General features: G+C 35.3%; 1 protein-coding gene across 1 annotated transcript in view; it reads right to left on the bottom strand.

Annotated features, from left to right (window-relative positions):
- The window catches only part of LOC142435632 (gamma-taxilin-like), a 57,799-nt gene that overhangs the window by 31,131 nt on the left and 9,979 nt on the right, over window positions 1-16,689 (bottom strand). Inside the window, exons 3-4 of the mRNA XM_075539852.1 lie at window positions 13,114-13,284; window positions 8,701-8,895 (exon numbers count right to left, since the gene is read on the bottom strand). Of these exons, the coding sequence (XP_075395967.1) occupies window positions 8,701-8,895; window positions 13,114-13,284 (366 nt within the window). The remainder of the gene's footprint in view (window positions 1-8,700; window positions 8,896-13,113; window positions 13,285-16,689) is intronic.

The following is a 16,689-nucleotide window of genomic DNA, read 5'->3' as shown; positions in this document are numbered from 1 at the left end:
TAAGGGAAGGTGGTGGGTAAGGAAATGTTAATAAACCCAGGGACATGGGAACAAGTGATCCAAATTGGTGGTGAGGTGGGTGTGGCAGGGCTGGTAGGGAATGATCAAGGGCAATGTAATTAAGAGGTATAGCTGAAACCCAGGTGGGGATGGGCATGATGGTGAGACAGGATGAAGGTAAAGGGAAATGGAGGAAAGAGCTGGGCGGCAAAGGGCATTTGTAGAGGTCTAGACAAAGACATGTACATATGCAAATATATATGAGGATGGGGAAATAGATCTATGTGCCTATATTTATAGGTTTATTATTAAGGTGACGGAAGGACATTGGGCCTCTACTCAAGTACTCCCTCAATGAATGAATACTTTCTTCTATTAAATTGGCATTCTATGATGCTCACCCTCCCGACACAAGCCCTGAAGCCAAAGTGTGTGGACAAGTAAATATGGTGAAGAAAGCTGATGGTGCCCAGCTATAAAAAGATATAGCATCTGGGGCTTAAAGGTTGAAGATAAACAAGTGGTCATCTAGCTCAGAAGCAACAAAGCCCACATGGAAGAACACGCCAGCTTATGTGATCACATGGTTCTTAAGGGATCAGTTATGCGACATCAAAGAACCGAAAAATCTTATCATTGGGTGCACACCTCCAGGATATGACCGTTGAGGACAAACGGGTGCATAAGCAAATGTGGTGAAAAAAGCTGATGGTGCCTGCCTATCAAAAGAGATAGCATCTGGGGTCTTAAAGGCAAACAAGCGGCCATCTAGCTCAGAAGCAACAAAGCAGAAGACATAAAGTGTGACATTAAGGCCAAGTACCATCACCAAGAATCAACAGATAGTCCAAGGAGCCACCGCAAAAGTGTGCAGAACCTGACCAAAGTCAAGGCACCTAAAGTGTGGAGAAACCCAGTAAGACTTGACTGGGACATGGGTGACGTCAAAGAGCCAAACTGTCCCTTCAAACCTGGGCAGAGACACTGACTTTTCAGAGAGCTAGGACATCAACTCCTTCTCTCCAACTCTACCCGGGTGAGTACACAGATGAAGACAATGCTTATTGGGACTACAATGCTAGAAAGATATGTGTGAAAAGTGCTGCTATTATGACCTTATGCTCATACTTGCCCCAACACTTTCATCCATAGTAGTCTGAGTTATTTTTAGGTTGTTTCATGCGTGCTTGCAGTGAATAAACCGAGCATTTGAAAATGTCTGAGTGTTAAGTAATTATTGATTTGCCATTCATGACAGCTTTCAACAGGAAATGTTGAGAAAATTTTGCCTTGGAGTTAGAACAAAACATTGGAATCCAACAGGATGCACGTGATTTTTGTTTAAAAAAAAACTGTGTTTTTGGTATTTTGGTGGTGTTAGTACACATTGTTCAAACCTTTTGCAGCTGTGTTCCAAGCGTTTTTCCCATAATTTTTTATTTGTTATTATTTGTACTGTTTTGAGATGAAAAACATGGGTCCTATAGAAGAGTTTTTTTTAAAGAATCATCATGATAACCATGTTATCAATATTGTTGATGATAATTTAGTAACGTTTTTTAGCAAACAGTTAAGGAATGCTAACAGCAGACCACATTATACAGATTTTCTTCTACAAAAAGCCAGCCAGGTCCTAGTGAAAAAAGGCAAAGAGGGGAAAAACTCCTGTTCACATTTGTGTCCACAGATTCAGATCCTAATCAATCTCAAGGTATGGGCCATACTATAGTTGTTAAAAAACCTTTTCAATGTTTCTTGTTTAAATTATATTATTTAACTCTGAACTTATTTACTTTGAAATTTCTGTGTTATGTTTTGTATAAAAGGGCAAGGATAGGGTAAAAACGTGGTGGTCAAAAACTCATTCATGTTTTCTATGATTTCTTGTCGGAAAAATTGATTCAGAACTTGACTGCATTGTATCTTGAAGGTTCCTTCTGGAATGGACTAGTGTTGAGGTGTGGGTTCTTCTGCATAATTAAAATAATCGCTGGAAGGTCTTAATAGATTAGTGCTTTCAAAGAAAAGAAATGGTAAATTAAATAAAATAAAGTTAAATCATGGACAGTGAAGACAGCAAAGAGAGAAAAGTTAAAGAAAACAAAAGTCTGATGGAAATTTAAGAAACTAGAGGGAAGTTAAATACTAAAAGCAGCCAGAAAAAAAATAAATCACCTACATCCAATTGTCTACAATAACAATAACTTCTCATTTCTCACTGGAAACCATGGAGACACAAAGACAATGGAGTAATGTATATAAAGCAATAGAGGGAAAAATTTGTCAATCTAGAAGCCTGTATCCAGCAAAATAAACATTCAACTATGGTGGTAAAATAAAGTATTCCAAGACAAGGTGAAATGAATTTACAAAACAGACCACCACTACAAAAAGCACCCAGCAGCAACAACATATAACCTGAAACCAACATACAAGACCATTCCTTATAAAAACCAACAGAGAGCAAAACCCAAATCAAGGAAATAACACAGGAGGGAAAGAAGAAACTAAACACATTACACATACAAACACCACATACACATATATAAAGGAAAATGGTAGTAAGAAACACACATCAATAATTTTACTGAATGTTAGTGGACTAAATGCAGTAGCAAGGAGACAGAGTAGCAGAATGGATCAGAAAAAAATCCACCAGTATTCTGCCTACAAGAAACACACCTTCCAAACAAAGCCATGAACAGACAAAAAATCAGAGACTGAACAATAGCGTACCAAGCAAACAGGAACCAATAGACAGCAGGGGTAGCAATACTAATCTCGGAGAAGATAAGACTTCAAGGCAAACAACCTAATAAGAGATAAGAACATTATGTAATGATAAAGGGAAAAGTAACTCAGGAAACTATACAACTGTTATAAAAACACATAGGAACCCAATGAAAGATCCTTGAAATACCTCAATCACATACTCACAGAATTGATAAGGGATACAATGCAAACATACGAACAATACTAGGAGACTTTAATACACATCTCTCAAGGAAAGAAAGGACATCAAGAGAAAAGCTTGTATATCCCAGCTATGAAGGTAACAGACACAATGATATTAATAGATACCCACAGTTCTCAACCTGTGGATTGCAGGGTTGAACGACCCTTTCACAGGGTTCACCTGACTCATAACAGTAGCAAAATTACAGTTGTGAAGTAGCAACAAAAATAATTTTATGGTTTGGGGTCACCATAACATGAGGAACTGTATGAAGGGTCACTGTATTTGAAAGGTCGAGAACCACTGGGTTATAGGAAATGTGGGGTTGGAGGATAGAGTCAAAAGTGGAGAAAAAGATCTTGAGAGTAAATAATAAGGGTGGGAGACAGGAAGAAGTACTAGAATAGATTGTGATTTTTAAGGCAATTTAACCATGGTGGACGATGCTCAAAGATTGATGTGGTGGTGATTACACAATTCTCCTTGATATGACAGAACTACTGAATTATACACTGGTATCTATATATTATGTGCTAATAAACCAGTGGGGGTTAAAGAAGGAGAAAACTCAATAAAGGCACAAAAAACTCAATAACACAATCAACAAAAATGACCTGACAGACATATTCAGAACCATCCAACAAAAATACAGTATATTTTCTTCTACAACACACATGGAATATTCTTAAGAACAGACTACATACTAGGCCACAAATCATGCCTCAACAATTGAAATCCTAAAATCAATCTTCTAAGACCATAAGCTCTAAAAATAGAAATCAACAAACATAAACAATGAAAACAAAGACAAACACAAGGAGACTGAACAAGACAATACTAAAAAATGACTAGGTAATGAGGCAAGTAAATTAGGAAATTAAAGAATTCCTGAGACAAATGAAATTGATAAGACAACATATCAAAATCGCTGGGACACAATGAAAGTAGTAATCAGAGGTCAATTTATAGCTATCAACAGACACATGAAAAAAATCTAAAATTAACACCCCAACACAATCCCTCCAAGAACTGGAACAAGAACTCAATCCTCCAATAAAGGAAGGAAAGAAATCAGAAGGGGCAAAGCAGAATTAAATGAGATGGAAAACAAAACAATGCAAAAAATCAACATTGGTTCTTTAGTACAAACTAGACAAAACACCAGCAAATTTAACAAAAGAAAAAAGAGAAAAGATCCAAACACCCAGAATAATAGGTAAAAGGTGATATTACAAACAGATACAAATGAAAAATACACTAATAAAATGATGTAATAAAGAAGTTTAACTAAATGAAGAATGGTCCAACAGGACCAGAAGACTCATTTAATAAACTGTAATACACAGACTACACGCATTGCTTGTTGAAAGTTAAGAGAACTTGAGACATTTACTGATGAAAAGAATGCAGTCTCAATTTAGATTAAACCTCAAAATAAATAAAATGTAATATTCTCACAACTGCATCGATAAATTAAAAATTGATATTGCTTGGATCCACCATCAACACACATGGAAGCAGTATTCAAATAAGCAAACAATGTACTGCATCTGTTGCAAAAAAATTTCTTTAAAATGCATTGCTTTAATGTTCCCCTGCTTACTTATGGCTTGTATTAATCTGATAGACATGGTTCTGCCTTGGTGAAGGGGTGTTTTGCTAAATTTGCCCTACCAACAAACCCCTCTTTAAATTGTGCCCAGTTACTTACAAATGTAATCTGTTTAATTCATATATTGCAATCTGAAGTTAGTCAGTACATTTTTTGTGGTTTATATGTGTTTTATTTTCTTATTCTTTGTTTTTTTTAAATACTTATGCTGGGAGCTCTTACATCTCTTTTCACAATCCATACATTCATTCAGTGTCAAGCGCATTTGCACAGATGCTCCCATCATCATTTTCAAAGCATTCTCTTCCCACTTGAGTTCCTGATATCACCTCCCCATTTCTTCCCTCTCTCGCCTGCCTTCCCTCATGAACTCTTGATAAATTATAAATTATTATTTTCATACCCTATAACATCAAGTTGGCCGGTACTTTTAAGACTTCCTTTTCTCAACAGTGTTTTAAATTTTATACTAGTGGATAAATTAATGACACAAACAATAACTACCTATGTGTAAGGGGGATAATGTTCTCCATCACAAAAATGGTGTCTTTCAAGAGACACACATAAACCAGATATACAAATGGATTTTGAGTTCACACTTAATTCTAGGCCTATATAAGAACAATTAATTCTTATGCCATGTCCTTGCTTCATGCTAAAGGTCATGAATAAATAATGGAATATATGGTTGAGATAGCAAATGTGGTAAAAAAAAAAAAAAAGATTATGCCTGGTTATGAGAAAGAATAGTGTCTTGGGTCTTCCTTTTTAAAAAAAAAGTATCTAAGATCTTAATTGTTTGTCTTCAAATAAGCAGAGTCATCTACATGAAGAAGCGCACCTGCCAATGTGATCCAAGGATTATAAATTTTAAAAACCCAAATCTGAGGGAATGGGTTGTTGTTCTTAGGGACCATCAAGGTTTCATCCATAGAAACCCTATGTACAACAGAAGGAAACACTGCCCGGTCCTATGCTGACATCCTAACAATTGTTCTTATGCCTGAGCCCACTGATGCAGCCTCTGTGTCAATCCATCTCATTGAGGGCATTTTTCTTTTCTGCTGTCCCTCCCCTTTACTAAACTGATAGAGACATATGGTGGAAATGTATGGGATCAGTGTTTAAACTGTGAATACCTTATTTGCAGAAGGCTATGGATGACAGTGAAAACCTTTCAAAATCCATTTGCAGGGTTCACACCATGGATTAAGCTTCTGGTGAATCCTCTCTGACCATGGTTGGTGGATGAGAATATTTTTATCAGATTGAAATGTGTAGTCCTTTATGGCTGAGGAGTTAGTTAAAATGCCATATCTATCATTTAATTTTCCTTTTGACTCATAGTAAAGTTGTTTCAGTTTTAATATTTTCTGCTTACTTTTCTATGAGGTTTTCTATGTTTTGTTCATTGTTGTTGGTTATGTTATTGTTTTGATCTGCTTCCTATTTACATTCTATATGATTTTCTGTATATGAAATGCAGGCTACACAAAGCTATAAACATTAAATGGGTTGATGCTTGCGTAGAGTCACAGCAAGGGAGGATGAAGAGAAATGAGAAGCTAACGAGTACAAGAAAAATATATATGAAATTGATTGTGGTGAGGATTGCACATATTTCTTAATATAATTGATTGATTGAATTGTATCATATGTGAAATATATGTCATCAAAACTATTTTCAAAAAATAAATAACCCCAAAAAAAGCAAAATAGTTTGGTTCTGTATCATCCTCTCAATCACTATCATGATTGAGTCTACTAATGTACCCATGTGTTAGCAAACAGGGTCCCCTTGTATGCTAATAAAAGTTTACATATACAAATATATATATATATGCACACACACACAAAAAAAAAATCTCTTATCCCTTAGTAGTATTCGAGGAGGAACCCAAAAATAACCCCCAGAAATTTTTCTTTAAAGATATGTATTTAACTTTAAAAAAAAAAACATTATCAACTTCAAAGTACTCTCCATGTCACTTAATGCATTTGTCAAATCTGCGATTCCACTCTTGGAAATATTTGTCCAACTCATGTTTGGATGGCTGACAGTTCCTCCCTCATTTTCTTATTCACCTCTTTTACATAGTCAAGTTGCTGTCCTTACTTAGAACCTCTTAATTCGTGGAAACAAAAAGAAGTCGCATGGAACAGGTCAGGTGAAAGGGTGCATGGAGTAAGTGAGGCATGCTGTTTTTTGACAAAAAAACAACAACAGTGTACTGTGTGAGCAGGTGCATTGTCATGGTGTTAAAACCTGTCTGCCATAAATCAGGCCATTTTTGTCGCACACTATTATGCAATCTTTCCATAACCTGCAAATAGTAAAATTCTGACAAACAGTCTTTGATTAACAATCTGACCTGATAGGACGAATTCCAAAGGCACTACATGTCAATGTTTTGGTCCGTTTGGGAAGTTCACATACTTCTAGAACAAGATCTGACATCTACAACATTTCATCTTTTTAAAATGAGAAAACAAGTTGTGCACTTGAGTTTTTTTTCCCCAATAGTGTTAGGGGAAAACATCACAACAGTTCCTGTGGCATCATTATTCCTGAGCAGGAAACAAAATTTCACAGCCACATGCTGCTCTCTGAAGTCGGCCATCATAAAAAATGAGGTTCAAGCTAAACTGCTTTTATGAAAAGAATCACTGTGACCTGAGAGAACCTTCCCAGGCAATGCCACTGGATGTACTAACCATAGTGAATTGCTCGATGCTGGTTTTGTGGGGAAAATGTGTGCTATGAAAGCTTTTTTCCATTTTTGGAAGGGGAAGAGGAGAACCCCCTCATCTACAAAGCATAAATTTGTATAACAAACACAAACTAGAAAACTAGGCTCTGTGAAGGAACCAAGAAACTAAAATTTTCTGGGGTAGAAAATGAGATCAGGTATCTACCCCTGCACTAAATATAAACAGACCTTTTCATAAGACACAGATGCTATCCTGAATTTGATGCCTCCCATATCATGCTTGTTAACATAGAAGGGCAATGAAGAGAGTAAGACCCTTAATGAGATCGATTGAAAGAATGACCGATGGTGCAGAGCCAGACCCTGTTTCATTCTGTTGTTCACAGGGTTGTTCTGAATCAGAACTTACTACTTATTATCAACATGTTCCCTAAATTCTGAAATCAGCCATCATAATAACCGAGGTCCAAGCTAAGCTGCTTTGATGAATTTCCTCTCAACAAATTTCCTAAAAAATTACTCTTTTTCTTTACATTATCAACCATGAATCTATAGTTTTGGTTACAGCAATACTAAGAATCTGAGACACCAACTAACAGCATTACATTATACAGGCTTTAAGAATTACAAAAGCAGAAGATAAGCTTTTTTTTAAAGTTCACAACTCGATGTCTCAAAGTGAGGAAAAATCTATCAACATGTTAACTATATAATTTGTCTCTTACTTTATATAGCAAAGTCTATCAAACAATGCTAGATTTTCAGGCTAGCTAGTAAAATAACTGAAAAAGCTGAAAACTCATTCTCAATGACTCAGCCACATGTTCTTCCAGGAAATTTATAGGTGTAGATATAAGTTCTTTTTTACCCCAGTTGTACATATAAATTCTTAATTTATATTAAATGTAGTCCAAATATATATATATATAAATTCATAAAATCTGGTATATAGAATATTTTGCTTGAGATATATTATATTTTGGATGTGGATTAATGTCTATATTAAAAATGTTAATGTTAAGAAAAAATTCATGATCTTTCAGTATCAGACGTAGAAGATACTTATCATAAACCAAAACCAACCTACTTCAACAAAATTGATTCTAACTCATAACAACCCATAAATATTTTCTCAAACTTAATATTTATAGCAGACACATCATCCTTTTTCTTTGGAGAAGCTTGTTGGATTAAACTGCTGACCTGTGGTTAGTAGCTCAATGTCCAACCCTACTTTATTATTTCCATTTATAAATTACTTCATTTATCCAAATCCACTAATGCCTGAGCAATTAAAGTGATAATCACAATTAATGCTTCTATTTTAAATAATTTTAAAATCTCCAGTGCTAATACTTTTAAATTAATAACACACTTAAATGACTTCATTAATGTTGACTAAATAAACAAAATGATCTTACCTTTTCCCTTAGTTCATATTGTTCAATAAGCTTCTTCAACTTCTCTCCCAAGTCAATGTTCTCTTGTTGGAGTTTGGTATTATGGATATGCTGCTGCTCCAGTTGTGTTTGAATTTCATTTAATGTGATCTGAAAATGTGCAATGGCTTTTTTGCGGCTTTCTTCTTCCACCTGTGCTCGTTTCATATTTTCTTCCTTATTATCCAAAATAATTTATATTAATACTATAAATGTACAGACAGGATGCTAACAAAAATTGTTTCAAATGTGTGGATCTTTTCTGCCCCAGTTTTGCTTTCAAACTAGTTTCCCACCTTATAAAAAAGCAAATTGCTTTTCCCAAGCATTTTACCTAAGGAGATGCAAACTATACTATATAAACTATATAAAACTAGTCTCTGAACATCTAGAAAATCACTCAAAACTGAAAAATAAACATTTTTTCATGTTATTCCAAGTACCCTCATTTGGTCAGCCTAAAGTAGTAGTTCTCAGTGGACTGAGATCCCTTTGGGGGGCTAAACAACCCTTTCACAGAGCTCATCTAATTCATAACAATAAGAAAATTATAGTTATGAAGTAGCAACAAAAATAATTTTATGGTTGGGGAGTCACCACATGAGAAACTGTATTAAAGGGTGGCGGCCTTAGGGAGTTTGAAAACCACTGGTATAAAGGGCTGTAACCATTCTTGTGGTCAATTTTATGAGAAAAATCCTTCATTGCCTGTAGGCCACAGTAACAACTAATACTAATACAGAAAGCAGTCAAGTGATCCAAAATCCTCCATTTCTTTCAACAAGGTGAATGATACTAAAATATAGAAAGCATGCATGCAGACTGCAGCCTATTTGTCCAAGGGCTCCTTCTGTGCACTTTAGTGTGTGAAGAGAGCTTGTCTTCAGATGATGATTATCAGGGTAGCTGATAACTTTGGTGTTATGGGCTGTGTAGATAGTATGCCTATTTATTTTTATTATGCTGTATTTCCTAATGAACGTGGACAATTACCCTGAGTTTATTTGGTGATTATAATTTCAGGATTGTCACTCTTGTTACATTGTTTACATTCAAAAGGAAAAGGAAAAATATATAATCATTTCCACTTAACTCAGTTTTACTCTTAGCAAGTAAATGAGTTAGTAGTGCAGGGGATCTCTGCTTCCTTATGTTCTTATGTTATGTTCAAACTGAATAGGAAATTGAAATCTCAAATGAAGCTTATCGATTTATGAATATTAATGAATAAAAATGCTGGGGTGATTTACCTTAACTTACTTCATGAGTTTATTTGCAACATGCATGAGGCTTAGTGATCTTGCTGTTTTAAAGCTTAATACAAAAGTGTAAAACTAAAAAAAAATAAACCAACAAAAACACCCCAAAGCTTTCCCAAACAATATTCAGTGGTTATAGGACAGACAAGAGTTACCAGTAAAAGTAGCTTTGGAATAACGTCTGCCTGCCTTTGTGTGCCTCCTATGCACAAAGCTAGCATGAAACCTGGGTGTCATAGTCAGGTGTGTAGGTCCATCCTGTGTGATTGTCCTGTTGCCTTGTTGATGCCTGATATGTGTGGAGCTCAGTTTTTCTCTCTAACACATCTTTAGAAGACACAGCAATCCAGCTACTGTTGGAATCTGCTGCAGGATCATTCACTTTTGTGGTTGTCCCCACTCCCACAATTGCTAAACATGCTTTATTCAGGTGTAGATGAATTCATTTATTCCTTGTTCAATAACATTATCCTGAAGTATGTTGTCTGTTTTGTTTTTATACAGCTATCTCACATTCTCAATTTTAAAGTCATTGTTTTGCAAAATTCTATCATGTGATTTCCAGTTGTTTCTATTTCAAATCCTATTTTTCCAAATACTGTTCTTTCCTTTGTTTCTACTTTTTTGCATTCCAACCACAAATAAATATCAGTGCATCTTAATCCTGTGTGGTAATAACTTATTCTATAAGAATCAATACCAAACTAGTCCTGAAAAATTGGAAATTGAAAAGTTCCAACAGTCCAACTCTTGGTAATAGTCTGCTTAAATTTTCTGCCACTCTTCTCTTCAATATATTCACTCCTGTCTCCGGGTTCTTCAAATTGCTGAAGGTCCCATAGAACTCATGAAAGTTCAAGGAAATGTCTCCCTTGGAGTGGGTGCAGTTCAATCCAAAGACTGAAGTTGAGGCAGTAATTAAGTCAGATGCTGAGGCCCTTTAGTCATGGCTCTTGCCAGTGATAGAATACACACCCTCTCAGTGTGCTCATTTTATTAGCAGCAGAATGGCACCGAAAGGAATTCTGTTCACAATTAGAGCAAACCTTATCGATGTCTTCCCCCGTCTCCTTACAATACCCATACAGGGAAAGGTCATTTAGTGGAAGTTACATGTTGTAACTAAATTTCACCCAAATATAATAATCCGTTCTCCACCTCTGGATTGTATCTTATATATGCATATAACCTGGGGGCTCTGGCAAGTTGTTTCCAGTAGGCAAGGGTCATCTACTAATTATAATCAGCCAGGTTTATGCACCGGAAACTTGTTTTCTTTCCTTTCTTTTTTATTATTTTTATCTAAATAATTTTATTGGGGGCTTGTAAAACTCATCGCAATCCATATATATGTCTGTGTCAAGCTCATTTGTACATTTGTTGCCCTCATAATTCTCAAAACATTTGCTTTCCACTTGAGCCCATGGAATCAGCTCATTTCATGAACCTTGGTAATTAATAAATTATTATTATATTATAGTTACATTTCCCAACATCTTTCACCCACTTTACTGTTGTCCATCCCACAAGGAGGAGGTTGTATGTAGATCATTGTAATCACTTCCCCCTTTCTACTCGACCTTCGCTCCACCCTACCAGTATCGTCATTCTCACCACTGGTCCTGGGGTGTTGAGCTGTCCTGGATTCTCTGTGTGGAAACTTGGTTTTCTTTCTCCTTGCAGCTGTAGTATGTAATTCCTTACATTCAATATAAGTATCAGTAACTAAAATAACCTTAAACCAAGAATGCGGTCTGATTCATACCCTTTATAAGGTCAGAATTCAATCTCATCCCATTCTTATTTGTTAGCAGACATATGTGGGGCTTCTAAGTGGGACCACAGCCAACAGAAAAGCCATAATCATTATACATATGTGGGGCTTCTAAGTGGGACCACAGCCAACAGAAAAGCCATAATCATTATATGATACATAAAGGATTAGGGCTGTAAAGCCTTATTAGCAGAGTATTATGCAACAAGCTCAATAAATTTCAGACGTTTTGTAAAATTCTTTAATTTTGTATCACTAACTTCAGTGGTATTGCATAAATTTGAGTAATAATTGCATTGAATGAATTTTCTTATATGCAAATATTATCCTATATTTGTAGTTTGAAATGTACTTTTTGACCATAATTGCAATGCCACTCCTCTGGATCTTTCATTTCAGTCATAGTAAACTATATGAATATTATGATTCAAAATGACCATTTCAACTCACTAATGCCTATGATATTGCACTTTCTGCCTTCATTTAATTTTTGAGGGCTTCCAGTATTCTATGATTCATACTTTGTACATTCCAATTTCCTATTATATATAGGTAATAACGTTTGCAGTTGTTTCTTCTTATTTTGAGTCATGTGCCATCAGCAAATAAATGTCCTGAAGGCTTCACTCTACCCATCACTGTGATCAACTCTATTCTGAGAAGCCAGTTCTTCTCAGTCATATTTGAGTGCTTTTTTATCTGAGTTACTAATCTTCCAGGGAAGTTCTGACAATGCTCTGTGACATAGCTTACCACGCATCACAGTAACACACAAGCCATCAGAGTGTGACATACTGACAAGTAATGTATATATGGGGTATGCAGATTACAATATGTCTGGATATTTTACTTTTCTTCTATTTTAGTTAATCTTTGGCAACTTGGTCTCTTTCCTTTATAACTGGCTAAGTTATAAGCAGATTTATGTAAGTACTAAGTAAATAATAAATAAGCTTATGGGAGACAGAAGAAGGGGTTTCAGTCTCAGAAACCCACAGGGGCATTTCTATACTGTCCCCATATCATAGTTTCTATGAATCAACTTGATGGCACTGAATTTGGAATTTTGCTTTAACGATAAAGTAAGGTACTCCTTACTTTCATGTAAGGTACTTTCATTTAAGGAACTTTATGTAGAAGTTTATGATCTTACATTAACAGTTAATTAACAAAGCTTCAAAAGAACAATAGAGTAGAATTCCCCACATTTAAGACCTACAAATATCGTTGTGATTTATCAACTAAATCACATTACAACTAAATCCTGTAAGTCCAGAAAACAATTGATCTCTAATAGAAATAGTGCTGATAAAATCAGTTAAATAAATGCTTTAGTATAAACAAAGAAGTGAACCAACTAACCTTTAAACTCTTATTATGATGCTGAAGTTCCCTGCAAAGAGACTCCAATTTGCTTCTTGTCAAGATAGTCTTGCTGTGTTCGCTCTGCAAACGCATATTTTCTATCTCAGTCTGGGCTTGCTTCTTCTTCAGAACCCAAATTTGCTTCTCAACAGCTTCCTTATCCTCCAACTAAAATTAACAAATACTTTACATTTAGGGAAAACAGTAGTAACCTTTGGGTTGTACTTGGAAGAATTATATTAACAGTAATAAAATTTTTCTAGCCCTCTCCTTTCCAAGTATGACTAGAATTCCTATTGTGACACCTAGTAACATATGTGTCCTGTGACACATAACAACCCACCTTTCTACTTTCTCTCCAAAAATAAAAACAGATTTTGTAAAATTTCTTAGGAAACAATACCATATAGAGCTACTTTCCCTAATCATTTGTAATTAGAACTTAATAAGCAGGAGTTAGTATTCTTAATGAGGACGGTACTTTTAGATTTAGAACAAATTATTCAAGTAAACATTAAATCAAAACTAAAAACTTAGATAGAACCTTACTAACACTTCAGTATTAAAATGCCTATTAATGAAGAAATAAAATATTGGTAAAACAAATATGCACAAAAAGAGCATCTAACAAAATATAGTAGGCATCCTTACAACTGTGTATTTATTACTAAAACAACCTTGATAAAAAGTCTTTCGGGAAAAAAAACAACTTACTTCATAATTTCTGGGTTTTTTGTAATTTTGTTTTTGTAACTTATAAACTCTGAGCTACAGCATAAAATAACCCCTTATCATTATTTTGTATGCAAAGTAAATATATCACAATGCAATTAAAATTCATGTTATAGGGAAAAGCAAAAGAATTCCTATTCAATTTTAAGTTTTAACAGGGATAGGCAAGTAGCTTAGGAAAAAGAGAATGTTTCTCAAAGATCCACCAGTCAGTAAGGAACAGCTAGCCATGTGTATAAATAAAAAGGGTTCTTCCTAAGAAACCTGGGCGACTTTGAAAAGCTATCAGAAGAGACATCTACAGTAAAGACAAATTACATCACACACTTATGCACACCCAGTCACAGTTTGGGCATGCACAGTAAGAACCAGTAACTTGATAAATCACATGCACACTTGAGTGACTCCACTAAGAATGCACCAATACACACAACCACACCGTCCAAATGGAGATAGAAGAGGGAGAGCATAGTAAGTGAAGACAGGCTTATGACCTCTCTTTAGTTTCATCTCCCCTACCTCCCAGGTATCTCCACCCTTTTTATTTCTCCCTTTTTTATTCCACTACCCCTCATTTCCTGGTTTTTCCACGTGGCCCTCCACACCTTCTGGAGATGCCCCATTCTTGTCTTGCGAATGCACAATGAAAAGCTTTATTTTCACTCATAGAAGTTTACTTCAATTTTCAATCATGCTTCTGATGTTTGAGCTGAGAAACAAGAACAGAAGAGAACCAATCCAGAACCTAACAACAGTAGCAGTAGTAACAAATTACTGTTCTAGTAACTAAGAAGTGATTACCCTGTTGAACTGATCATTTATGATATTGAGCCTTATTGTGGTTAGGCATTGAGCTAACCACACATGATAAACAGTTCTAAAAGATAAAGGATGCAATTAATTTGTGGATTTAATAACGGGACACTACTGATTTATCTTTATTCTACAAAGACTGAGGCACAAAAATCTGAGAGGAACAGGAGTAAAACAGTTCAGGAGTTAGAGTTAAAGGCACATAACTCAACCAGCCATTGAAAGATACAGTTGACTGATTAATAGAGGTTATGTTGTCTGAAGATGGTAGTCAGCAAAACTGAATCACACATTCGTTTTATGTATGTTCAGTCTTGTCTTATGTAGATGGGTTTCTGCTTAAATCTATTGTTAAATAAATATTTTTAATCATTCACTTTAAGCCTACGGCCAAGAAATACTGCAGCATTGAACTGAACAAGATCATCTAACACATTTATTTTCCCATAATACATATCATAAATTTCTAGCACCTAGGACCAGAAAACAGCACATTATCATTTTCAAGGGTCTATTTTAAACAACATAATCAGTAATAGAAATGAAAATGTGAATATAGGCATCGAGTAATTCAAATTTTTCACATCCCAGTATATGGCTACAAGTGATCACAAAAGGGCCACAATATTGGCTCTGGGATGGCCAGTAAGTATTAGCAAATAAGCAAGTTAACAAATATGGATTCCATGAAACATCAAAATCAAATGCATCTAGGAAGAGATGCAGTCAATTCTAGTTATGCACAGTAATTTTGCTGTGTGAAGCCCATGAAGAAAATGAGTCAGAGCTACTGAATACCAAGGCACCCATGTTTGTACTCAGGTACAAATTTTTCATTGTTTGGTGGGCACACAAGTCTGCAAATAACATGCATAATTTTAGAAAATAAATTTGTTGTTCTGGCAATCATATGTAAGAGTTCAAATTCAGCAAAATAATTGTAGTGAATGATGGGCTTGGAAGGGAAATTATTTCCAAGGACCATGATAAGGTCATAATGAGAGAGAAAACAGAACCAATGAATGGATAGTCACTGGGTATTTGAAAAGCAAAATTTAGTGGATATACTTATGTATACTGAACTGATGATGCATATGGCTTGGATGGGATGTCTGCATTAATAATAGTGTAGGTCTCAAGTTTTCTCAAGATAAAAGTCATAGGGTGGATATAACAGTGAACGACCTTGATATTACAATAATAATGTAGTTAAGAAATTGGATATCAAGACAGAGTTCTCTATGGGCAACCAACAATGAATTCAGAGTAGAAGTTGGGGCAGAGGAGATTACAGAAAGTCATATAAAAGCCTTTAATGTGTGAAGCATGACCAAGGAGGTTGTTTAAGATAAGTGCAGTACACTGGAAGAAATATAAGCCAACCTTGAAGGGTAATAAACACTAAATTTAAAAAGAGGTATCTGAAATATCATGAATAAGCCACCTGAAGTACCACGAATAAAAACAAAGAAAACTCAATGATCCATAGTTTCAGATTTGTAAGAACATTAAAAAGCACCAAAAAACAAATACTGAACTTTTAAAAAAGGTCTGTGTAATGGAAGTGAAACCTTTAATTTTGACATCCTGTACCTGCTCTGGAACTGTATCAAAACTGGCAAACAGTTACAACACTCCAGAAATCTGGCTCAGAAGCAGCAGAGAAGAATTTACTATTGTATATGTCTACTCTGTTCTCTCTGCCTGAAAGTCAGAAGCAGGGCACTCTTCCAAGTAATGGTCTGACTTAGAACTTATGTGTGGTTTAAAGAATGAAATGGTGAGCAACACTTGAAGACTACAAATGCCCTAGAGCTCATGGCATTGATAATTTATTGTTCATACACTCTGTGGAAGGCAGTCAATTGTAACTGGTTTTTGCTTTTTAATCAATTTATTGGGGGCTCATATAGTTATCACAATACATACATACATACATAGTGTCAAGAACATATGTACATTTGTTGCCATCATCACTCTCAAAACATCTGCTGCTCCTTTTCCCCCTCCCTCCCCACTCCCCATCTC

The sequence above is a fragment of the Tenrec ecaudatus genome, chromosome Y (assembly GCF_050624435.1).
Source record: "Tenrec ecaudatus isolate mTenEca1 chromosome Y, mTenEca1.hap1, whole genome shotgun sequence".
Taxonomy (NCBI): Eukaryota; Metazoa; Chordata; class Mammalia; order Afrosoricida; family Tenrecidae; genus Tenrec; species Tenrec ecaudatus.
This window is presented reverse-complemented; position numbering and strand designations above follow the sequence as displayed.